This window comes from Aythya ferina (assembly GCF_964211825.1).
Source record: "Aythya ferina genome assembly, chromosome: 2".
Lineage (NCBI taxonomy): Eukaryota > Metazoa > Chordata > Aves > Anseriformes > Anatidae > Aythya > Aythya ferina.
This window is the reverse complement of record NC_140297.1, coordinates 93,472,426-93,497,049: the sequence shown is the minus strand read 5'-3', so window position 1 is coordinate 93,497,049 and position 24,624 is coordinate 93,472,426. Positions and strand designations below refer to the sequence as shown.

The 24,624-nt window shown below is 40.0% G+C and overlaps 1 protein-coding gene across 1 annotated transcript; it reads right to left on the bottom strand.

Annotated features, from left to right (window-relative positions):
- Nucleotides 1-494: 494 nt before the first annotated feature.
- LOC311433116 (sodium-dependent neutral amino acid transporter B(0)AT1) lies at nucleotides 495-23,881 on the bottom strand. Its single transcript, XM_084511847.1, has 12 exons — nucleotides 23,441-23,881; nucleotides 16,861-17,001; nucleotides 14,896-15,033; nucleotides 13,091-13,272; nucleotides 12,227-12,337; nucleotides 11,356-11,468; nucleotides 9,455-9,583; nucleotides 8,083-8,239; nucleotides 6,619-6,823; nucleotides 5,018-5,177; nucleotides 2,351-2,513; nucleotides 495-1,200 (listed from the first exon to the last, which is right to left on the bottom strand). The coding sequence occupies exons 1-12, from the start codon at nucleotides 23,640-23,642 to the stop codon at nucleotides 991-993; spliced, it is 1,911 nt and encodes a 636-aa protein (XP_084367973.1). The 5' UTR covers nucleotides 23,643-23,881; the 3' UTR covers nucleotides 495-990.
- Between the last annotated feature and the right edge of the window lie 743 nt (nucleotides 23,882-24,624).

Genomic DNA, 24,624 nt, shown 5'->3' with positions numbered 1-24,624 from the left:
ACCACGTCAGTACATGCCACAGAAAGCAGCACGCTCACCTCCATCCCTGCCACCTGCAGCCAACTGCTTCAGGCTCAGCTCAGTCCATTCTCAGCGGCTGAGCTTTTTCTCAGTAGGAAAAACACCTCAGTTTGGTGTAGATACACTGTAAAGGTATACTCTAGAGTCGATGTAGAGTTGGAAAAGACCTTCAAGATCACCAAGTCCCACTACTAAACCATGTCCCTTAGTGCCGTGTCCTCATGTCTCTTAAATGCCTCCACGGATGGAGACTCCACCACTTCCCTGGGCAGCCTGTTCCAATGCTTGACCACTCTCTCTGTGCTGCTACTTTCTCTCTCCAGAGACCACGTAAGGAATGGGACTGCTGACTTACCTCTCCTGCGTCACATGGAAATGTGAAGCACAAAACAATGTCAAGGTAGGTGTGTGAGTGCCTGTGTGCAATTAATAATATATATATATATATAAAAAATACACAAATCAAACTCTCATTTCCATACTTAGAAATGTTTTTTATTAAATATTTTCAACTTCTGTATGAGATATAATATTGGTGGCTTTGTGCAACACGGTGGCATGTAAAGTAAAAACAATTTAAGGTGCAAGAGAAGTCAGTATAAAATTACCCTTCAGATTGGTAACCCAACCAGAATGATCGGACATGGAAGAGTCACTTATGGCTTGCCAAGCACAGTGCATCTGCAGACAGAGACCTCCAAGACAGTTTCAAACAAGCTGGCTTCAAAACCAGAAGCAGGATAAAGGATTTGGCCTGGTGCTCCCGTCACTCGCAAAGGTAGACATTTTGCTTCCAGGATCCAAGCTATTACCTCTTCACAGAGCATTGCATTGTTAAGAGAACAAATATTTACCTGGAAACAGCACACAGTTATCCTTTTATGGCAACAAAATTAATTCTGGATTCTTAAAGAAAATCTTTTTTCCTTTCTTCACTAACAAGGCGTTCTTCCACATTTTTACAGGGCTTTATGCTGAATTCTTTAAGTTTCCATTGACAGAAGTCTCAGACGTGGCGCCTATAAGGCCTGTGCGATCCTTTTTCTTCTGACAGCAATTTCTGATGGCTTTGTAGATGGCAAAGGCGGGGATGACCAAACTTGGCACACCGGCAAGTATTACAATAATAGCATACACCCAATTGGGATATCCAACCTTCTGTGTTTTCGGGAACTCTTCCTGAAAGAACAAACAAGCAAGCTGTAGGAAGCCATGTGGAGAATATACCCATGAGCATGTACTTGTTCAGTATTTTAATAGAACAGAAACAGAACCACAGCAGCAGCTAGACACAGGGAACAGCCATTTGCTGCTTCCAGAGCAGCTTCCAGCTCAAGGTTTTGCAGTCTTAGCCATTTGTGATTTATTTTTTTTCTTAGAAGCAATGGGGAGAAGAAATACGGTGAGGAGCAGGGAGTGCTGTAGGGGAATCAAGGCTTGGTGGCCAAATAGCCCGTGGGCAGGCAGGCTGAGAGCAGGGTGTGGGAGCACCATTGGGGTTTTGAGGAATGGAGCTGGTGGAGGAGGGAGAGGCAGCCCCATTTTCCCCATCTTCCTTTCTCTCTGTCTCTGTCTTATTAAAATAAAAGTTGACCTTCGCAAATTTAACATGTTGTATGTCTGGCTTTGCCCCAAGAATGCTGACTTTTATAAGGCCAGAGAGCAAAAAATCAGAGCTAGGTAGGCAGGGAAGAAGAGATGAGGTCCTGGGGAAAATGATGCATCCCCTTCCTTTGTCTTGTTATGCCCTCCCCGGTACCACATATAGCTTATTATTCTTCAAGGGGAGGAAAGGAAAAGTAGGTAATTTATTACCCTAATTATAATTCAAATGATGCAAGTATACTTGGAAGAGCGAAGAAGAAATCTGGGTAGGAGAATATTAATTTATTCTGTTAGCGTTGAGTAACCAGCACTACTCCAGTTCCATGGTCTTAAATGCACATGGAAACACATGCAATATCAAAATGCCTTCACAGACTTGGTCTTTTGTCAACACAGAAAGGTTGTGACATTTCCAGCTCTTCTATAACCCCTACCATGGAACTGATGTCTGTTTAAGTGGTCCTGTTCCAGTCTTACCTGACAATTGGATTAATGTTTGGGCTTTACCCAATTTAGAAAAGCTGCTCAGGTGTTGCTGTGTATCAGTTGTAGGCAGTACAAATCAGGACTTATTTTTCTAAGTGTTATTTTTTTTATGGCTTTATGTTTTGTAACAAGTTTTTTTACCTGCAACCTGTTTCAGGTGGGAAATTAATATGATTCTGGAATTAAAGAAGAATATATCCAGTAATTCTGAATAAATGAGTTGGTTTTATATACTTACATAGCTAGGATCCCAGACACTGTAGAGCAGTTCTTCATTGACCTTCACCACAAAATAGAAGAAGAAGATAACTAACATAATGAGGGGGCTGATAACTCTCCAGGTAACCTGCCAGAAGATATTGGGCTTGTGTCCAATCATGAACTCAATATCCTTGTTAAACCTAGGGACGAAAACAGGAAGTTCAGAGCCATAAAAACAGGAAAGGATCAAAGGCTGCCTGCTCAGAAGCAGGAAAGTTCAAATGACACCTAGCTGTGCTTCCTCGGACTTTGCCTTGGTCCCTGTGTCAGGACTGGCAATGACATCAGGAGGTAAGCCCCAGCAGTGTGAATTTAGGCAGATATTGCCGTAACCATGCTAAAAGTTTCTAACTCATAGCTCCCAGAAGTAAGTCAGGAAAATTAGTTCCAGAAATGTACTTTCTTCAACAATTCTGTGAGCTATATACGAAGTAGTTCCAGCAAGAAAGAATCAGTGTAGACAGAGTTTCCCTATAATATGTTACAGTTTTTTAGAATTTTTGTAAGCATCTCAGAACTGCATCAATTAAAAGAATTGACACAATATTAAGAGGAAGCAAATTGGAGCAAATTTAAAAATTAGATTCTATAAATAATGCTTGTTTAATTTGGATTTCTACCAGTTTTTTCAGGCTGACTACTGAAGTAATATTTAGCTTTACATTTGTTTCATGAAGGACACCTAGAAATGTGTCATTTAGGTTAAGCACAGAGTGCACAATGGAAGAATGGGACAAAAATGTCTCCACAGGAAGAATCCAACTCTGCATTGCAAGTGATATTGTCCTGAATCTAGTTTATGACCCCTACAAGTGCTACGTGCACACATTGCCTGAATAAAAATTAGTTTGGCAGTTTGGGGCTTCTATTGTTGTTTTACCTGATGCAGTCCCATGGGCAAGCCCCAAGGAAGCAGCATGCTGTGCTGTACCTCTCGGCAGCCCTGTGAAGGTGGTGAACACCAACCATGCAATGTTGAGCTAGAGGAGGTTCCTCCTTTTCCCTGAATAAATGCCCTCTGCCCCTCTGTGTGGAGTGCTCTGCTCTGTCTGCCAGTTTTGGAAGAAGCAGAAAGAGCACCCTTCACTGCTCCTGCCAAGGCAGGGCCACATCCTATGGGCGACCCAAGACTTTGGAGGCAGGAGAGAATGGGTAGGATGTGGCAGTGGAGTTGAGGTGGGGAAAGAGGAGCTCCATGTTCCAGTTCCTGTCATGGATAACTCGCAAGTCCTCCTTCTGCCAGGAGAGCCACCATTTTACCAGTGACTCTTCTTCAGATCTTGAGAAGAAGATCATGGACATTCCTCTGGAGCAGATAACACCACCTTGGGGCAGCCCTGACAAGCTGAGAGCATCTCCCTGTCCTCGCTTTTCCCACCACCATGCTGGTGCCCTTTGCCAGCCCTCTGAAATGCCCCACTGCCTCCAACCACTCTACAGGAAATACAGATACCATCTGCAGGGACATGTAGTGGCCATTAAAGTGGGACATTAAAGGCTGGCATGGAGGCTCCCATCTGAATCAGTCCCACAACGGCCTAGACCCATGTTTATATCCTGGGAATAGTTTTAGTTTGTCTGTGTAAAGTGTTCTGATTTTAAGAGGAAGGAAAAGTGATCAAACGAGACTTTTCTGTCCTTACTAAATTAAAGTAAGCCTTCTTTCACCAGGGTCCTCTCTGTGCTCACCTAATTTAACTAAACAGACTCGTACCTCCTCAGGTATCAAACTGTATATACGGGAGCAGGGGCCAGAGGTCCGTCACCCCATTGCCAAGAGCTGCACAGCCAGAGGGCTGGAACAGACTCAAGCAGCAGCTACAGGTGGTTGAAGGTCCCCATAATATTTTCATATTAATTATGAATGGAAAGGTGGAGAAATTACTTCTCTAAAAGGTGGATTTATTACATCTCTAAAAAGTTGTTAGGAGAATTACTCACTGCTAAAATAGATAAAGTCCTAAACACAAGAGGAGCATATCTCCGTAGCCTTGGATTTGCATCCTGTTGTAAAACGATATCTACAACCTGCAGAAGGATGCCTGCTTTGCACAACATCATCTAGCACTCATTTTAAACATTCATGGAACAGACCTGTGTTTTAAGCTTTTGGCTCAGTGTGCTTGTACTGTGCTTCTGCTAATTAAATACTTCATGTAATTATTCTGAAGAGGGTTTGTTGTGAATGCCACCATATTTACACTGTAAGTGAGCTATAGTGGCATTTATATAATTGTTGCAAATAAGTATATAACAAAGCTTATTTTAAAAATAAATTATTTGCACTCATATTATTTTACTCTAGGCTACTTGGTAATGCTTAATATTCTCTTTCCGTACCTTAGGGATGTGCTTATTTCAGCTGGCTGTTATAGAACATTATCTGTCACAGCGTATTAACAGAAAAGTGGAAAGCTTTCATGTACAAACAAAAATCCCCATCAAATCCTTAACAAATCATCTTTTTTTCTTGTTGAGATCTATTTTAGAAACCTAAATCATATAAGCCACCCTAAACTACAGTTGCATAATTCTAGAAATTTCTCTAACGGAAACAGTGTGCATTGAGTTGTAGCAAGATTGCAGCTAGACAACCACTCTATTTACATGCTATTTTCTAGTGAAATTTAACTTTCTTTCATACCTGTCTATTCCGTAAATGTAGACAACTGAAAACATCTCACAAAATGCGATTATTAGCAAAGGAATAGAGCCAGCAAAACTGTCGAACAAACTCAGCCAGTAATTACCAGACGCCAGGACAAAAATAAAAGCTATCAAGTAGGACCCTGCACAGATGAGACCTGTGAAAGACAAAACAACAGAAAACAGTAGGTTTAGACACAGAAAGAATAAAACAAACAAACAAACAAAAAACACAAGCAAACAAACTACAACAACAACAAAATCGAACCAAACCCAACCATTCAAACAAAACCAAGTGAAACTGGGCAGATTTCTGAGCTCCTCAGGTGTACTGATTTGCTTGTCTCAGAGCATCACAGCCATGTTCAGGCAATCAGGGAAGCCTCTGTTGTTGCTGTGGAGCTACCTTGCCTTGCAGAAAGCTTGCCTGAGGAAAATGCACGTCAGTGGATAAGGAACTGGCTAGATGGCTGCACACAGAGAGTGGTGGTCAATGGCTCTATGTCCAGGTGAAGGCCCATGATGATTGGTTTCCCTCAAGAGTCTGTCCTGGGACTGGTACTGTTTAATATCTTTATCAGTGACATAGACAGTGGGATCAAGTACAGCCTCAGCAAGTTTGCAGATGACACCAAGATGAGTGGTGTAGTTGATGCAACAGAAGGAAGGGATGCCATCCAGAGGGACCTGGACAAGCTTGAGAAGTAGTCCCAGGTGAACCTAATGAGGTTCAACAAGGCCAAGAGCAAGGTGCTGCACCTGGGTTGGGGGCAATCCCAGACATGAGCACAGACAGGGAGAAGAACTCAGGGAGAGCAGCCCTGCAGAGGACTTGGGGTTTCTGGTGGACAAAAAGCTTGACACAATCCAACAGTGAGCGCTTGCAGCCCAACTGCATCCTGGGCTGCATCAACAGAAGCGTGGCCAGCAGGTGGAGGGAGGGAAGGGATTGTGCCCCTCTGCTCTGCCCCTGAGAGGCCCCAACTTGTAGTGCTGCATCCAGGTCTGGGGCCCCAGCACAAGAAAGATGTGGGGCTGTTAGAGTGGGTCCAGAGGAGGGCCAGAAGGCTGGAGCACCTCTCCTGTGAAAAGAGGCTGAGAGAGTTGCGGATGTTCAGCCTACAGAAGATAAGGCTCTGGATGAGTCTCATTGCAGCCTTTCAATACTTAAAGGGAGCTTATAAAAAGATGGTGACTGATTTGTTGCTCAGCAAGATAGCGATAGGACAAAGAGGAATGGTTTTAAATTAAAAGAGGGGAGATTAGAAGTTAGGAGGAAATCCTTCACTCAGAGGGTCGTGAAGCACTGGCACAGGCTGCCCAGAGAAGCTGTGGATGCCCCATCCCTGGAGGTGCTCAGGGCCAGGCTGGATGGGGCTTTGAGCAACTTGGTCTGGTGGGAGGTGTCCCTGCCCATGGCAGGGGGGGTGGAACAAGATGATCTTTAGTGTCCCTTCCAACCCAAACACTTCTATGATCCTATGAATTTTAGAACAAACTTGCCATTACTCCACGTGATTAATACTGCCTTTTGTAGCATATAAACTACTCATTGAAGAGGTGGGAGTGGACATCACTTGTCTCTGATAAAGCACTTACCTGTAACGAGTTCCTTAGGCCATTTAGGGGGTATAACGTTAAGATCTTGTAAAGGTACAAGCACACCTTCCATGTTTCCAAACATAGATGACAAACCCAAGCAGAATAGCATAATGAAGAAGAGAATGGACCACAAAGGTGAGACAGGCATCTTGGTGATAGCTTCAGTGAAGACAATAAAGGCTAAGCCAGTTCCTTCAACTCCCTGTGGAAGATTTCAGAAGCTCCAAAAATTAGGCTCACTAACTCACACAGACTTTAAATTTACATCTGTATTCACTAGAGTTGGTGTATACTACACCACACCACAATAATTATGCTTTTTGTTTCCACAAAGACCTCCCAATGCAGCAATGTATTTACTGTAATTATAATACAAATCCTATTTCATGGAACTGAAAATGAAAAAGCTGTGTGATACCATTTTACCCTTGATTGGCTGTTTATCCTAGCATAGTTCTGCCATCCATAAAGCACTACCACTAAGTGAGACTGTGGTGGAAAATGGTAGCAATGACAAACTGTCAAAGCATTATATAAACAACAACAACAAAAAATTATTAGTGGTAGGAGAGTAGTTTGTACATCATGTGTGCCAGAAGACACTCTGAGTTATGATTTCATTTTTCAATATATTCATGTTGCTTGCAATAGAAAAGATGTGACAATACTGCTTAGCCTATAAAATCAAAATTTCAGGACTCTGGATGCCAGCTTGGCAGCAAGTCTGAATCTGCTGTGCATCTGCTCCCTGCTGTGTGTAATGCCTTGTGAGGTACCAGAACGGGCTGTCCCGTCTGAAGAGGCTGAGCCAAGGTTTCCAGTCCTCTGGATTTTATAGATACCTGTATTGATCTGTAATTCCCCACCTTTTCAACATATATATAAGTATATATATATATATATATATATATGTTTTAAAAATATAAAATCCCAGGTATATGGATTTAGTCACAAATCCTTCTTGTACCGTTTCTTTTAACCCCAGTGTCAAGGTTCATCCTTCCTGTGTAGTGGCGCACCTGTACTGATCAGGGCAGGGCTTGCCTCCCTCTGGGAGTCTCTCCCTTATTTCTCATTGTATTTTCTTTCCCACCACAGTTGCAACCAGGTAATTGCAGAGAAACGCCTGCCTCTGTTTAGCCAGGAATAGCAGGTCAGCCTGGAGCACTTGTGTGTTCAGGTTCTTTTCTGACATGTTGCCAGTACTTATCAGAGGAATTAAACTGCTTATCTCTTCAAAAGCAAAATGATATTATATGGGATAAACAGAAGTAATTCTTTAGTACAAGGGCATTCTAAGAAAACCTCAGTCAGTGAGCTCCAACAGTGTAGAAACAAACAAACATTGTAGAAATGAACAAACCAACACACTCAATGAAAAACATTAGTCAAAAAATAAAAATGTTGTTATAGTTTCTACAGTATTAATGATATTGATATGAGCTAGGGTGTACAACTTACATCATTCAAGAAAGTTTTCAGATCACAGGTTTCAAACTTAAGGCTTGCAAAAATTGTTGGATCAGTCATGTTGCATAACTGCTGCATTTGTTCAAAGTTATCTTGGGTTACATTGCCTTCTGGCAAGTCAAATGCATTCATCAAGGTGAGAATGTTTCTGTAAAAGTGAAATACAAGTACTTTGAAATTATTTATTTGTAAGCAGCATCAGGATTCATTTTGATCCGCAAGTTGTTAAGAACACAATGCCTTTTATTCAAAGGAAGCAATGCTTCTATTGCTCAGGATCGGATTATGAAATCAGAAAGTCCAGCAGTTTTGTGCAAGTGCAATTCTTTCTTTCTTTTTCCAAGGTGAGCCCGATGCTGTCTTTCAAGACACAGCCCACGGCTAAATGGATCGGGCACTTGGGGGGCCTGTGCAGCAGCTGGGTGCCCCCATTTGCACTGCAAAGGGAAACACTCAGCAGTTCAGACTGGAAAGCTTCTGGGGACACGGAAGGTGCCTGCAGTTTCTTATCATGGACTTTCCCAGCTGAGTAAGGAGGAACTAGACCAGATCCTGCAGGGTTTGGCAGCTCAGCTGAGAATGGAGTCTGAACTGCTCTGTTAAAATTAGGCACCTCTGTGACACCCAAGCATTTAATCTCTACAGGAGGCAACCTAAACACAAGGCTGACACAGCATATATTGCATTCAAGCCATACATCAGCTCAGCAGGTAGAGATTATTGTGATTGCTGTAATTTTTAGTAAAGTTTCTAGACAATTTTCCAGTAGGTGGTAGGAATTCATTAAATGAATTAAAATGAGAAGATTAATGACTGGGTAATTTCTCCATGTAGTATGCAGAGTCACTAGCAGTGGCTGAAGTGTCCACACTATAATCCAGATGTGTCCAGTATTGTGTTATTTCATTTCACACTAAAACTATAGATATTCTAGCATGTTTTAATAAAACAATATATCATGAACTGAACCTGCCTTTATGTTGGTAGAAATTGCACATTAACTGCAGTTATACTTGAAATAACTGTTCCAGGAAAACAACAACAACTACAAAAAAACAAACAAACAAACATTAAAATATGGAACGTCTTCCTCCTCCCCTATTACTTTTGGAAACACCAGAGAATAATGTAAAATATGCTTGCTTATGTGACATCTTTGTAGGAAATAAGGTGGCACAAACAATTTTCACCCCCTGTGGGATGATTTTGATTTTCTGGAGTAATGGGTGGTCTGATACCATGTGGGTCAGGAGCTGTAATTGTTCAGAAACGACAAAAGCATTATCATCAGACTAAGAGTACTGCCTCAGCCAAACAAACATCTGTATATTCTTTTTTTTTTTTTTCTTTTTCATTCACTTACCTGTCAAAACAGTCATCGTATCTTTCTGTGGCTCTGAATCCAATGATGGAGTATATGACAGTCGCTGCATAGACAGATGTGAAACCATTGATCACTGAGATAATCACAGCATCTTTCTCACAGTTGTTGCTGCAATTCAGAGAGAAGAAACAATGGATTTCAAGCACGTTCACAAAAGAAATACTAAAAGCTTGCTACCAAGACTAACAAAAAAGTAGTCTGCAGATGCATAGGTACATCAATATGCCCTCTAACAATATTCAAGTACAGCTGTTAAGATTCAGTGAATTAAAACTTGGTGCCTGAAGCAATTTAATAGCTATGCTCTTCCTTTTTTTTTTTTTTTTTTAATCTTCAATCTTCTCAAATAATCATATGAATAAGGAATAATTGCCTCTTTTTTTTTTCTTTCTTTTTTTTTTTTTTTTTTTTTTTTTTTCACAGTCTTGTGGAGATTAAAACAGGAGGGGCAAAAAAAAGTATGTCTTGTTTTTGTGCCTAGAATGCATGTGTTCTCACACCTGTTGGCATAGTCTGTATCTTAGCAGCTGGGCTATTCTGCTGCGGGGTGAAAGATTTGGGTTTGAACTCATTCAAAAGGAAAAAGTGTACAAAAGCTTTTATAAAACTGCGGTACAGTGAAGCTGTGGTAGCCAAGACTATTTAGGAACAATTTTGTTTGACTGATGGGAAAAAAAAAAAAAAAGGCTCAAAATGCCGCAATCTTTGGAAATACTATGGGAAGGTTATGCTGGCAAGGTCAGACAGGCTGCCTATTCCATTGAGAAAGCTAAACTGCTTTGTAGAGACTTTTTTGCTGCAGATATTTCTTGCCAAAGTATCTGTGCTGAGATGGAAAAACTGCAGAGCCAGAAAAAGACTTTCATCTGAGAGAGAAGATAAAAAATCAATATGAAATTAGTTAATGGTTTTATTAGAAGGCTGTAAAGCTCTAGATATTGTATTTCTCTTGGGCAAGGCAAGACTCTTCAGAGTAATTTGATGTTGTCACGTATAATTTTATGATCACCTTTGAGGGAAAGCCAACAAAGACTTGTGGCACTGTGACCTTTCCTGATTCATAGTTTTGCAAGTAGATTTATAAGGGGTGGAGGGCATTGAATTGATTTATTTTTTTTTTTTTTTCTGTGCTCTGTTGTCAGTTTTTCCACTGTAACATGAGATTGTCAATGGCAGGCTTGATTAAAATAATTCTTTCTCTTAGAGAAAGTGAGATGCTCAAGCTCCTCCTTGTTATGAGTGGGACCAAACTAGATATCTGAAACTTAATTTGGAGACATTTGTCAATAATATTAGGTTAAGGGAATGACACACGGTTTAGCTTTCAAAAGGAGAATGCTGAAGGGATAGGTCACTGTTCCAAAAATTTTGGAGGTAATTTGCTTGTTGGGTCAGTCCTGGGTGAAGGGAGTTGGTACTCCATCTCTTCCCTGGCCTGATCACACACATAAAGGAAGCAACTGAATTTGAATTTTAAAATGTCTAGATATATCTTCCAATCCCTAAAGCAAAGATTTAAGCCACAGTCTGCTAATTGCTTTGAAAAGCTTGTAACATCACCCGGCTCCAACAGTGTGGAGACGAATAACAACATCACATGCTGAGCAGCCCTGCTCAGGAAGCTCCTAGTGGCAGGTAGCCAGGCTCCTTCTTTCCAGCCTGACCCATGCCATCTTTCTGCAGGAAGCCAGCCAGCACTGGGACCTGAAATCTTGGCTTATGAGAGCTAGGATCAGCAAGATGAGCTGTGCCTTACCTGTTTGAGGGGATGGTGTACCTGTCACAGGTAATTACTGACTAATGATGGAGCAGGGATGGACAGGCTTCATTTGAAAGAATGAAATATTCATAAAAAATTTGGTTTTCGTCTGCATACTTACTGAACAGAGTTGTAACTGGAGAATGAAATGAGGCCTCCAAAGGCCAGGGAGAAAGAGTAAAACACTTGAGCACCCGCATCCAGCCACGTCACTGGGTTAGCCAGCTCAGTAACCTGAGGTATCAGATATACGGCTTTAAGATTATATACCATGGCTATTTACACTGAATATGAAGAATTTAAAACAATAATTAAAACAAGAATATTGATCATGCAGAACTTACCATTTTTGAGGAGTGTTAAAAACAAAAGTTCAGCACTTTTGGCAAACTTAATTGTTTTCAAAAAGAAAACCTGTAGGTTTTCTGCAAGTATTTTGAAAATTGATAAAGAAATGACTTTCCATAGCTGACAGCTGCCATGCCTGTTTCCAGAAAAAGGTTTCTGTTGTTTAGCATTAGCAATGACCACTCAGATGTCTGCTCATGGAAGATGAAAACTCTTTTAATTTTGCTTAAAAACTCTTCTATAGTTACACCATTCTCCTAGGTCTTTTATATAGCCATATTGACTAGATGGGTTCTCTTCCCAGTTCTGTGACAGGTGCTCTATAGTTAGAGACCATAACTGTCCATAGCTAGAATACACAGCACCCCAGGGAAAGAAAGCAAGCTCCCTTGAAATAACTTCCTTGCATCCCTCTGCAATGATCCTTGCATCTTTTATAACAGATACTGATGGTTGGGAGAAAGTATGTGTACATCTGTGCATTTTATATCCAATGTGAAGAAAGATTCACCTGTCAGAATCAAGGTTTTAAAGAAGTCTGAGGGATAGTTAGAAAAACACCCCTGAGAGGATTCATTTTTACTCAGATATTAATTACAGAGAGAGCTACATCATGTTTCAATAAGGGACGGGCTGTGACTTACGTTGGGAGTGAAGAGATACACAATCCCATTGACTGATCCCTTCAGTGTCAAGCCACGGATTAGAAAAATGGTGAGCACAAGGTACGGGAGAGTTGATGTTACGTACACGGCCTGCACAAGGAGCATGTAGATACAACAGTTAAATACAATGAAGCACTTCAATAAACATAGCACCAAAGGGAAGAAGTGAGGGGAATGAACAAGGAGTGGTGATTAACAAACAATAATGGCAAGTTTCAAATGAGTTGCAATCAACATACTACAGAAAACTATGCTCAGGAGAAATAGCATGTGAGTATATTTTGACAATACTTTTACAGTCATAGTGCTCTACTTAAGACAAATTGTCATTGCCGAAATTCAACTTAGATCATTCAAAAGCAACATGGAAAATAATCTACACCCTGATATCTGGTTGATGCTGCCAACGCAAGGATGGGATCTTAGGGCATCTCTGGACAGCAGAACATTGGTTACTTGTGCAGAGAGTATTAAGGGCTAGCACAAACCCAAGTAAATCGTATATGTATGTTTTGAAGAGAATAGTAATAGCAGAAAGACAAGTACCTTGATCCCGTGTTAATGTGAGGATATAAATAATTAAAGAGCGTTCTGCTAAGATCTGTAAGGACAAGGAAGCTGACCTGCTCACAGCAACGTGCACATAAATCAAACCAAATTACACCAAATCAAATTCCATTTCATTCAGCTTCCTTCTCCAAAAATCATTCCCGGTGATGACACCTGAAGTTTTAGACACGCTTTCACCCAAGAAATAGGCAGTTTCTACAGCATGATTAGGTCTGTACGAATAAGGAATCACAGCAGCATACCATCTGTTTTGTATAAAACAAAGTAGAGTACCTTTCCTGTTGTTTCAATGCCTCTGATTGTGCACACGTACAGTACGCCCCATGCGCATGTCAAACATAGCAAAAGCCACCACTGTATACTGCCTGAATCCGCAATAGAAGTGGAAGTGTTTAATGTTTCTCTGTACCAGAAATAATCCACAGGGGAGCTCTTGGCACACTCTTCTATGTAACCTGTAAACACGAAACAATTGTCATTCTATATTTATTCTATTTGCTTGAAAAAAAGAAAAAAAAGTTAAAAAATAAACACAGGTGTTCAAAATTATATTACATAATGCTAGTGATTTTGTTCTTGTCAGATTTCAGATCCCTAGAGGCTGGTTTCACAGAAAAAAAAATGAGTTAATGAGAAAATGAGAACATGTTAAACAACATTCCTAAAAAATATTTTTAACAGGGAAACAGATGATATTGTTATTTCTATTAATTCAGATAAAGCAGATAAATTATTTGAGGCTCACTCAAAGACTCTTCTTTCTGTACAAATTCTCTTTTTTCCTACAAAAAAGTTAGAATCCTCTTGGGCCAAGGAGAATGTGGAGAGGACTTCTGAGTTTTTTTCCACATACATGTCTATTGAATGGATTATTTTTTTTTTAAGTAGAGGAAAAGTAGCTAGGCAGATGTTTTTCAATGGTTGTGCACTCTTCCCACCTCATCTCAAACAAAAACAAAACCAAAGAAAACAGCATTGGGCTTTTCATACACACCCTGTTGTGTCCTGCCTGGTGGAGCCCATGCTCCTGCTCACAGCCTCCCACAGTCGGACGACTCTTCACCTCCTTGCTCTGATCAGCAATACTTTCTTCGCCTTCCTGTTTTGTGGGGCATCGTTCAAGGTCTTGTCGCCTTAGGTTGAATTCTCAGCTGCCTGCAAGGCGCTGACCCATGCAGTATTCTGCCCTGGCCTGCCCTTACGTGAAGTGTTGCTGTCCAGATGCTGGGAGGAGAGGAGCATGGCTCCCAAGAGCTGCTCCCTGAGCCATGGGAACAACCTGTTCTATACACTTTTGTGCAGTTTTTCTTTTTCTTTTCAATACGCAATTAAAGGGCTGTTGGAGAAGAGGTGGGAGGGAGCAAACAGGGACTGGAGTTTATTGCCACTGTGTGGATGAAAGGCAGTGTCTGGCATCTGCCAGACATATACTTGTATAGCCAAAAGCTTTACATTCCCTCCCACATATTTATAAATAATTTCCATTATTTTCCGCTCAACTGGACAGGAATGCTGGAACCTGACTACGATATGCAGATACTTCCAAGACTCAAGACTCCCAGATAGCTGTGAAATTCTCAGCACCATTTTAAACCAATATATATAGCACATTATCCATTTTACTCCTGGTTGAAAGACTTATGTGAGGAAACATGAATCTTTATCACTAGCGCTGATGACTCGCATAAGAAACATGGAAGTGCTATTAGACAATGGGTCACTCAGGCTGGCATATGTTAGTTATGAAGAAACATTGTCTAAATCAGGAAAACATTAATGTTTATGCTAGACTTCTGTTTTGTGAATATTCTTTATGTAAACATATCTGTCAAAATTGTTCCAATGGCTTCAGCTCAGAAGTTTCATATTAAAAAGTCCATTTTTGCCTCAAAGATTAAATATTGATCGTACTTTATAGAGAATGCATTTTTAAAAAACATAAATACTAAAATAGCACAATATTCCTGAAGAAATTAGTTTGTCTTACTGTTGTCTTACAGAAAGAGTTCCTATTATTCTAGTTGCTAGAAATAAAGAAATGTGTTATGCAACAAAATACAGTGTTTCATAAAATATACCTGTTCTGTTGGCAGTGACAGGACAGCTGCTCCAAGGCAGGGGCTCTTGGAAGGAGTTGAAGAAGTACCACATTACCCAGGCAATGATAGTATTGTAATATAAACCCACTAGGAAAGATACAAACATTGCTGCTATGCCTGGGGAAAAAAATAAATAAATCAGAATACAATATAAATTTCATCACTCTTTAATAAAGACATATAAAAACATAGTAAATAGAAAAAAAAAAAAAAAAAAAAAGAGAGAGAGAGAGAGAGAGAAAATAATAATTAAAACAAACAAAGATCAGTCCAACCAGATATAAGAATACTAAAGCAGCTACAACAAATTTGATTTCAAGGACGTGAAAATAATTCCTGTCTTCAGACTGTCAATACAAAGAAACATACTTTTACTCCTTCACTTCTCCAAAACATGCCAATAAATGAAGTTAATGCTTCAAGGAAGGAACTCTAAGGCCAGAATCAACACTCTTTTGCAGTGCACAGAGTGGAGCACTGTCACTAAATGGGGAAACTGGGCTCAAGTCCCATCTCTGGGCACAGGTGTGCATCATGGTAGGAGCCTTATGTTGTTGGTCCTCAGCAATTTTCTACCCTCCTCACTGTTCTAATTCCATGGTTTATAGCTTTTCCCTTCTATTTTCCACCATTTCTTTTGGATGTAGTCTTTATCACTGTGAATTTGTTACCTAACGGCTGGACAGGTTATTCCAACATAGATATGCCACATAAAACTACGCTGGGAGTGAAGCCGATGCCCATGTAGGAGCCAACTTTATGGGTGGGTTAACTCCTTACAGGCACTACACAATCCTGTTCACAGTCTTGCCCTCTCATATTTAGGGAGTTCAGGGTGCTGGGTATATGTAAAGTTCAACTAACTTGGGATTTTGCCTAAATGTGACCCAGATGGTCTTCCCCTTCCACAATGTCATTGCAAAGGTGTGTGTTTCTTGCAGGGGATTATGGCAGTCAGGAGGCACAGTATGTGGAAAGCTGTGAGATTTGAGCCAGTATTTCTCCTCCTCCACTTGCTCCCGAGTAACCTCTGGTGACTTCTCTGGCAGAGACTAAATGCTAATGATTAGGTCCTGAGGGCTCTTGGGCTCTGAAGAAGCTTGAAAAATTCCACAAGTAATATCTTTTGTAACTGATTTACAGACACATTTGATGCCATCAGCAATCTTAACTGGCTGCGTTTCTTCACTTTCAGGTGTCTGGTGATCACAGGCTCACAGAACGGCTGAGGTTGGCAGGGGCCTCTGGAAGTCACCTGCTCCAACCCCTGCTCCAGCAGGGACACCAAGAGCAGGCTGCCCAGGACCATGCCCAGGTGACTTTTGGAGATCTGCAGGGTGGGAGACTACGGGGCCTCTCTGGGCAGCCTGTGCCAGCACTCAGTCATCCACACAGCTGCATAAAGCAGCTTTTACTGCATTGTTAGATGGAGTATTTGAATGCACAGGAGTTTAATACAGATGTGAAGAAGCATATTCTGCAAAATGCTGTCTCCATGACTCTGAGTGTGGTACTTCTCTCAGACGTAAGAAAGTAACCTTACATGGAGTTGGAGTCTGACAGACCAATCTTAGGAAGATTTAACTATTAGCTATCCATCGAAGAATTGCAAAACAAATTTTTGGCACACTTGACTGTCCTACTGGTAAAAACAGTAAATTGTCATAGCAAATGGTAATATCTCTGAAGCCTGAAATTGGTGTCAAATTATGGAAAGGTTTTAACTGGACTCACAGTATCTGGGAATATGGACACAAAATTTTCATAGTGCTTTATCATGATTAGTCTGACCTATCAATGAAGAGCTAGTGAGAAAGGGTAAGTAACGGATCTTGGCATCTTTTATGTCACACCACAGTAAAATTCTGAAGTTGTGCTCTTAAGGTTATCAGTTCAGAGACAAGTGCTTTCTCATGTGTTCTTTAATATCCTCTTCAGACTTACCAACGCCTTTCAGGGTAGGGTGGATGGAACTCCAGACTCCCACACTGCCTTTCCTCAGCCTTTGACCAATGGCAAACTCAAGATGAAGCAGGGGGATACCCTCCAGAATCAACAAAATCAGGAAAGGGATCATGAAGGCTCCTGTAATGGATAAGAAAAAATGTTTCCTGTCAGTGAAATACTACAATAAAGTACAAACTTCAGTTCTGCTGGCTTTTCAAACAGTGGCTGAATTGCAGGTATACTTGTGGAAATCCTCCTCCAATTTCTAAACAATGCTTTTGACTGATTGACCATACAGGAAACTTCATTACGTTTCAGGTAGGAATTCTTATTTTTCCCAAGTGGCAAACATAAACCATTATTATATAGTCCCAAGGTTAAATTCCAAAGGAGCTACCTTTGGATTGGCAATGGAAGACATATTATTTCTTTCCTGGCACAACTTCCATTTTTTTTTTCTTTGAAAGTTTATGGTTTTATAATTGTGAATCATACAAATTATATGAAGTAGTTGAATGAACTAAGCAAGATGCCTGGAAAGATTAGTCAGGAGCCTGGGGCTGGGTGCCAGTCTCAGTAAGGCTGTCTCCATAAAATGGCCAGTAACTCTTCCTGACAGCTGAGTTAAACAGTTTTTATTTTTTGGTAGGAGAGGTCTGAAGTTCAGGGTTCAAATCTTGTTACGTATCACAAGGCTGGTTAGTATAGGACAAATATTTTCAATTCATTTTTTCCTTATTATGTTTCTTTATTATCTTCCTCAGACTTGGAGAAAACATATGACACCACACCAGAATACAAAAGAGCAGAGTCAAATGCTTGAAGACTGTGACGTATTAAAATTGTGGTTATCAGTCATCACATCTTCATCTTCCTAATTATACAGCAAATAACGTAAGTATATTAAAAAATGCAAAACACTGTGAACTGTCACTGGGTACTTGCTGACTTTTTCCCCATACATGCAAAGAAAATCAGATAGAAAGTGACAGAGGAAATTTGAACAATGGAAACTGTAGTTTTGAATTCAAGGCAGTTTAATGTTTGGAAGTGTGTGCTCATCTGTTTCATTGGGTATCTTCATAATGTCATATACACCAGAGTTTTAGAAACGATCCATACTGCAAAGTCTTATTTTTCTGTGGGCTTTAATGAAGTCTGCTAAAAACAACACTGTTGTTTCAAGCAGTCACTATTATACTGAAATCAGCCAGCTGTGTTTTATTGCTTTTTTTTTTTTTTTTTTTTTTTTGCTTCCACTCCTATGGAACTCAAGTAATTCTAGCTACTCACCTGTCCTTCACTGACATTTTAAATATTTGCTAATCACTATTGGTACTGACATTTAAACTCATAAAATTCTATTCAAAATGCTGAGCACTTCGAAAACACACAGGCTACACATCTGAATGACTAACCACTGATACACTAAAAATACATGTTTTGAATCTAGTTGCAAAAGGGATTTTATAGACATGATATTCCCAGACTTATTTAGAGCATTTCATTTAACACCACAGAAACAACTAAAATACTAAACTAAATATCTAAAATACTAAACTAAATATCTAATACTAAACTAAAAATCTAAAATACTTCAAAATCAACGTGTCTCATCTTGCATGCATTAAAAACTGACTATCACTGTAAAAATATAGACTGACAAAGTGGAGAGGTTTCAAAGGAGATCCAGAAGAATATGACTCATGGCATAATTTTTGTTAGTGAAAAACTGAAGGATTCAATATGAATTGCTATTTGTAGAGAAGTTTGTTGAACTTTCAACTCTACTGATTCTTCTTCTGTTTCTTTTGTGTCAGTATATTGCCTTGGGAGATGGATTACATGGACATCGTCACCAAGGAGGACAGTATCCCATTTTTCTTCCCCACTTTGCATATCTCAGCATCCCTTCCCTTTCCCAGAGACCGTGAATTCCTTGCAACAAGATCCTTGCATTAGTAGGGTGCAGCTACCTGTTAGATGTAGGAGCCTCTGACTGGTTCTCTCTCATCTCAGAGGAAAGCAGACATTTTGTAATGCCAGAAGGGAATGGAGGATGGTGGTCTAGCTTCTGCCCTAGAACTGAGGAAATAGAACTACATGTACTACCTAAAGCCCTTGGTAATGATGCAAAAGGCTTAATGTACTTCACTGTCTGACCCATTTTGTCTGCAAGGACCTGCTTAGCTGTGCTGGAACATGATCTGGTGAGCCCTTAAGGGCCTTTCTTCATCTGATCAGACACTCAGTGCACACAGATTTGGCATCAAAGGGCTTGTACTCTGCTGGTACTCCACCCTATTCCTGTAAGTAATACTTCTCCCAGCTGTTTTACTCTTGCTTTCACAGATTGCAGGACTTTTGCAGTGTATGTGATAAGTGCCCTCTCACTGTTGTGATCCATCCCTGTACACCCTGGTGGTGGCTTTCCTCCTGTATGGGAGTGTCTGTGGGACAACATCCACTCGCAAAGCCTCTGGCTTTTCACATAGATAAATTTAGTTATCAGTGCACGGAGATTGAAGCAGGTGGAAACATGCCATGTTCTCCTATCTTGTATCAGGCTGGCACATGGTTGCTCTCCCAGAACTCTCACTCTGGCCAGAAACTCTCATGACAGTAAGATGGGACAAGGGCAAGGTGACCGTGTTTGTATCAGCAATTTGAGTTTCAGAGCATTCTGTCAGTTTTAATCCAGAAGCCCAAGACTCTTCCTGAGAGTCTGCAACCTGACCCTACAAAGTTTGTAAATATGTTCTATCTTGAACTTTCATTTTTGTCTCCCATTTTGGATGCTGGATAGGCCTCTGCTGTATAGCAATCTCATTTCTCTCTGGTAAAGGTCTTCCTCAGCAATGGCTCACAGAATCACAGAATATCCTGGGCTGGAAGGGACCCGAAAGGATCTTTAAGTCCAACTCCTGACTCCACACAGGATAACCTGGGAGTTAAACCGTATATCTAAGAGTGTTGTCCAAACGATTCTTGAACTCCATTAGGTATGGTTACAAGGACTATAAAGGCTGTTTATTTTCTTATGCAACAAGATCAGGGAGAGAATTTCTAATCAAGTCTCTAAAAGATCTTACAGTGGCCTGATGAAGAAGAGGGATACATCTCCATTAGGAACAAAGATGGTTAGGAAATGTCATTCACCATGAAGAATTAGAAGCATTTTCTTTTGAAATCAAGCGAACAACAAAAAAAGCATCAACTTTTCACTTTTAAGTAGAAAGCAGTCTGACTGATGTTCTGTTTCGGGCTCCATTTTTCCATGGTTGAGCCATTTTTGCAGGTCTTAACTGCAAAGTGCACCTCCTCTCACAAAACTCTAGCAGTCTGGGTAGACATCAAGCTTCACTCTTCAAGATAATGAGATCCAGGAGTAGCACTGTCCCTACACAATAACTCTCCAAATGCACAGCATGATCTATTGCTCCAAACCTCTTAAAATTAAGCCGTCTTCTGTGGTAAGAGGACATGCCACAAGTGCTCCATAAACCTCAAGGGCTTTCCTGAGGTCTCAGGATACTTAGAGGTACTTTTATTAGGATGTCATAAAAGAAGTCTTTAAGCATGACACATCTTTGAAGAGCAATCAGATAAAGGGACTCCATGACCTTTGCACAGCCACAGAAAGGAGAAAGGATGCCTTTCTTATAGTCACCTATCTAATAATTACAATGAACCCTGTAGAAATGTATATAAATAATGAGTAATCTCTCCAGTTGGAAGACCTTACAGCTGAGATACAACATTCTAATCTTGTTTTAGTACTGTATTTCAGAACCCGTTGTATTTGAAGATCTGCATAGCTATTACACATTTTTTGCTTAAGTGTAATCTAAGATTTTCTAAATTAAAATTGAAAAAAATATATATTATTGCTTTCACATAAAGGGAATACAGAGTGAGGAAGCTATCCTGCATTGACTCTGATGTTTTTGTCATCATTTCATTCAGCATGTCATGCATGGAGATAAAAATGTTCTCCTTTATGCAGTGGCAAAGTTTACTGGAGGCATATGCAAGCTGTAGACTTAGACTTTTTTTTTTTTTTTATAATTGGTGGTTTAAATATTAAATATACCTTTTTTTTTCTTTTTTTTTTTTTTTTTAATAATACTCATCAGGGATGAAACTAAAATGTTTAACATTTGATTAAATGACATGTTGCTCAATAAAGGTTAAACAAAAGCTATGTGTAATGTCAGAGAGAGCTATCACCTGGGAGGAAGTTTCAATCTCATTATGCTAGTGAAAACACTGAGGCAAACACTGTAGCTTTTATACTGTGTGTATATGGAAATCTAGTTTGCCTGTGGTAATGATGTATTTTACAGCTTTTAAACATGGTCCCGCTGCCTGTATGCCCATCTCCCCATTCTTTCTTCTCTTCCTGCTTTCTCTCACATACTGCCTGTTGCTGACCCCCAAGGCACCAGAGCAATGCGTTAATCTTCTTGACCAGTATGCTGAGTGGCAAAGACTATGGCAAAATTTGTATAAATGTCTAGGAAATATGGATTTCCAACTGGAAGTAGATGAAGCAAGACTGAGATTGTTTGTGCAATCAGGTATGATGCCAAGCTGCACTGACTACGTGCACCTATGGGGAGCTGTGAACGCAGCTGAATAGGAATTAGAGATGCAGGAACCAGAAAATCTCACTAGATAGAAGGCATCTCAACACCAAAATATCTTCAAAAAGAACTTCAAGATCTGTTTTCACAATACTGGTAGCCACATGTTCTAATTCAAAGCCATTCTTTCACAAGGCAGCAAAGAGCTTTTTATTTTCCTGATTGAAGGGAGAAGTTGAAGAACAGGAATTGTAATGAGAGGACATCAGTGGTGGCAGGAGGTGAGGTGGATTTAGACCCAGCAGAAGAAACTGAGGAGCACTGTGCAGCAGGGAGGGAGAAGGGATTGCACAACAGCTCTCCATCCTTAAGTGTGATGAAGATAAGGAGTCCTTTCTAAGAAGCCATGAGATGGCATTGATGTCCACCATTATGTTTTGATAATAAGTCACTGCTTTTGGAGTTCTGCAGAAGAATTGATAGGGAAAGCAGCTACATGGACAAATATCTGTACAGTAACTCTAATCCTGGAGCCAGCTATGTCATTTCCTTGCTGTGTGCTGCCTCACAATTTCTGCCTAAAATCTGAGAGTCCTAGGGATGCAAGAAGCAGGAGATAACTGTGTTAGTGTTCATAAGCAGGGACAAGCCACTGGATAATGAGAAAGAAATTGATGAACTAGAACATAGTGTATATTGTGATATACACACAGGAGCAATGCATATCTCTTCAGTGACATTAGTCAGACAGTCATGAGGTATACCAAGTTATTTGTGTTTGCTGGATGTTCATTTTTTCAGCTGCATTTCATTCTGCCAGAACAAGATTGAAAGGAAAGCTAGGTGGAAAAGCAGGAGAGTGCCTGTAAATCAGTATGGGGAAACAGGGTGTTTACTTTCTAAGGATAAGTAGAAGAACCTGAAAAGCCAACAAGTGCCATGAATTTTGGAGATATCCATTCACTTTTTCAAATGGAAATTGTCATACATAGAATGGAGGTTATGACTTTTCTTGTCTGACTTGTAATTTTTTTGTTACAAGAGCAGGTAGTGCTGCACATGACCTCCAGTTTGCACTGCAAACCCTAAAAGCCAGCCCATGGAAGAAAAATCTTAGAATTAAAAGCATCTTCTCTTTCAAGTGAGTCAACTGAATAACGTGTAGTTAAAGTGCCAGTAACTCCCCACAGAGCCCTCCTTGGTCCCCACTCTAACTAGGAAGAACGATTTTCAAACATTTCTCTTTGTACATTTAATGTAAGCCACAAGTTTTCCTTCGGAATCAAACACCTCAAAGGAACAAAGACTTTTTATGCATATCCTGGAATGAAATGCAAGTAGATGGCGAGCAGAATAGACGTTCAGAAAACTGATGAAGGCATGACAAGCTCCTGGTGCAAATCTTTTATAATGTTCACTCAGTCCTGAACTGAACCCTAAGGTGTCACAGTAAGTTATGTGGTAATTAGTGTATATTTGGATTATAAATGACTTAATAATATGACAGATAAAATAATTAGTTAACTACTTTCATGCTGTTACTCCTGTTATCATAAATTACATGTATACTGACACTACAGCCGATAAATAGATCAGTCAAAAAACACTGAAAACCCTATTATGAAAAAATCTTTTGGGGTCCTGATCAGAATTATACTGCCAAGTAGATTATTAATATTTTAAAATATACATTATATATGTATGTAAGTATGTATATATGTAAAGTAGCATCAGTTTTAAATTAAGAAAACATACCGCTTACATGACAGCATAAAACTGATTGGGTCCCACAATAAAAACAGTCCTTTTTCTCCTGTCAGCAACATGATCTCATAACCTGCAAAATAACCTTCTCCATCAGTCTTCTAGAGATGACCATCACTGTCTCTACAAGAACTGACTGGTACTAACCAAAGTATTCTATTATTTGTTCCTGAAAGAGATTGAACCTAGTTATAGATGGTGTTAATTAAGATATATTAAAGACATACCTCCTCCATGGCTCTGGCAGAGATATGGAAACCGCCACACGTTTCCTAAGCCCACACAAAACCCTACGCAGGTCAACATATACTGAGCCTTGTTGTCCCATTTTGGTCTGGAGTCTGCCTCTTCTTTCTCAAGGACCTCGAGTTCTGTGTGGGAAGGTATCCTGTCCTCCAGGCCAGGATTGGGTAACTGTAACTTCACCATGTTTTTAGTTTCCTGCCTGAAAAAGCTGCCCCTGCAAGGATTTTATGAAGCAGGCAGCTAGTTAGAAATCTGCACAAAAAGAGACCATCTATTTGCTGTCTTCAGCTATATATAGTGAACCTTTGGCACTAAACTTGAAAGTGCAGACTTGTGGTAAAAAGAAGCGTCAGCAAATCATTCGATTGACCAAGTCAGCTCTGACACTTATTAATGCTTTATCTGCCAAGGTTTTATGGAACAGTCTGTTCATCTATAAGGCATTGATTTAAGTTAATGTAATTCAGGAGATAATTTGGCTATAAACTGTAATCACCTATAAGGTCATGAAACACCCCTCGCCACTCCCATGTTTAAACTTACTTAAATACATATATAGCACTAACAAATACGGAATAAAGTGATTCCACTGGCCTCAGGCTTAACATAGAGGTTTCATGCTAATTCTTATCATGAAGATAAACTGATTGTGAATCTCCATCACTCTCGTTTTCCCACAGTATAGGTTTACAAAATTGTATATTTTGTGATAATTACTGAAACGTTCTTCCTTCTCTGCAAGAGATCTTATTCTATTAAATGTCCTGACAAAAAGGATGGAGAATGAAAGGGATTATAAAATCTGACCTTTACAATCATAAGCATAATCTGCTTACCCTAAGGCCTCTAATCATTACAGAACAAGGTCTGAAGAACATAACATCTTGTAAATGGACTTGAATCAAAGGTCCCTTCACCTTTTCACTGACCCTATGATACACCGGTCAAAAAGAAATAAGAATCACAGGTTAACAAATACTGCAGATACTATTTGTGTCCGCATTCTTTCAGTACAATCATAACAACACAGCTGTCTGTACCTCACAGTTATCAAAAGGTAAGTAGTTGCTGCTGCATACTACGTACAAAATCTAACACAGTGTGTATCATAAGAATTTTGTCAGATAAACCATACAGGCTACTTACCTATGATGATACAGGGTGA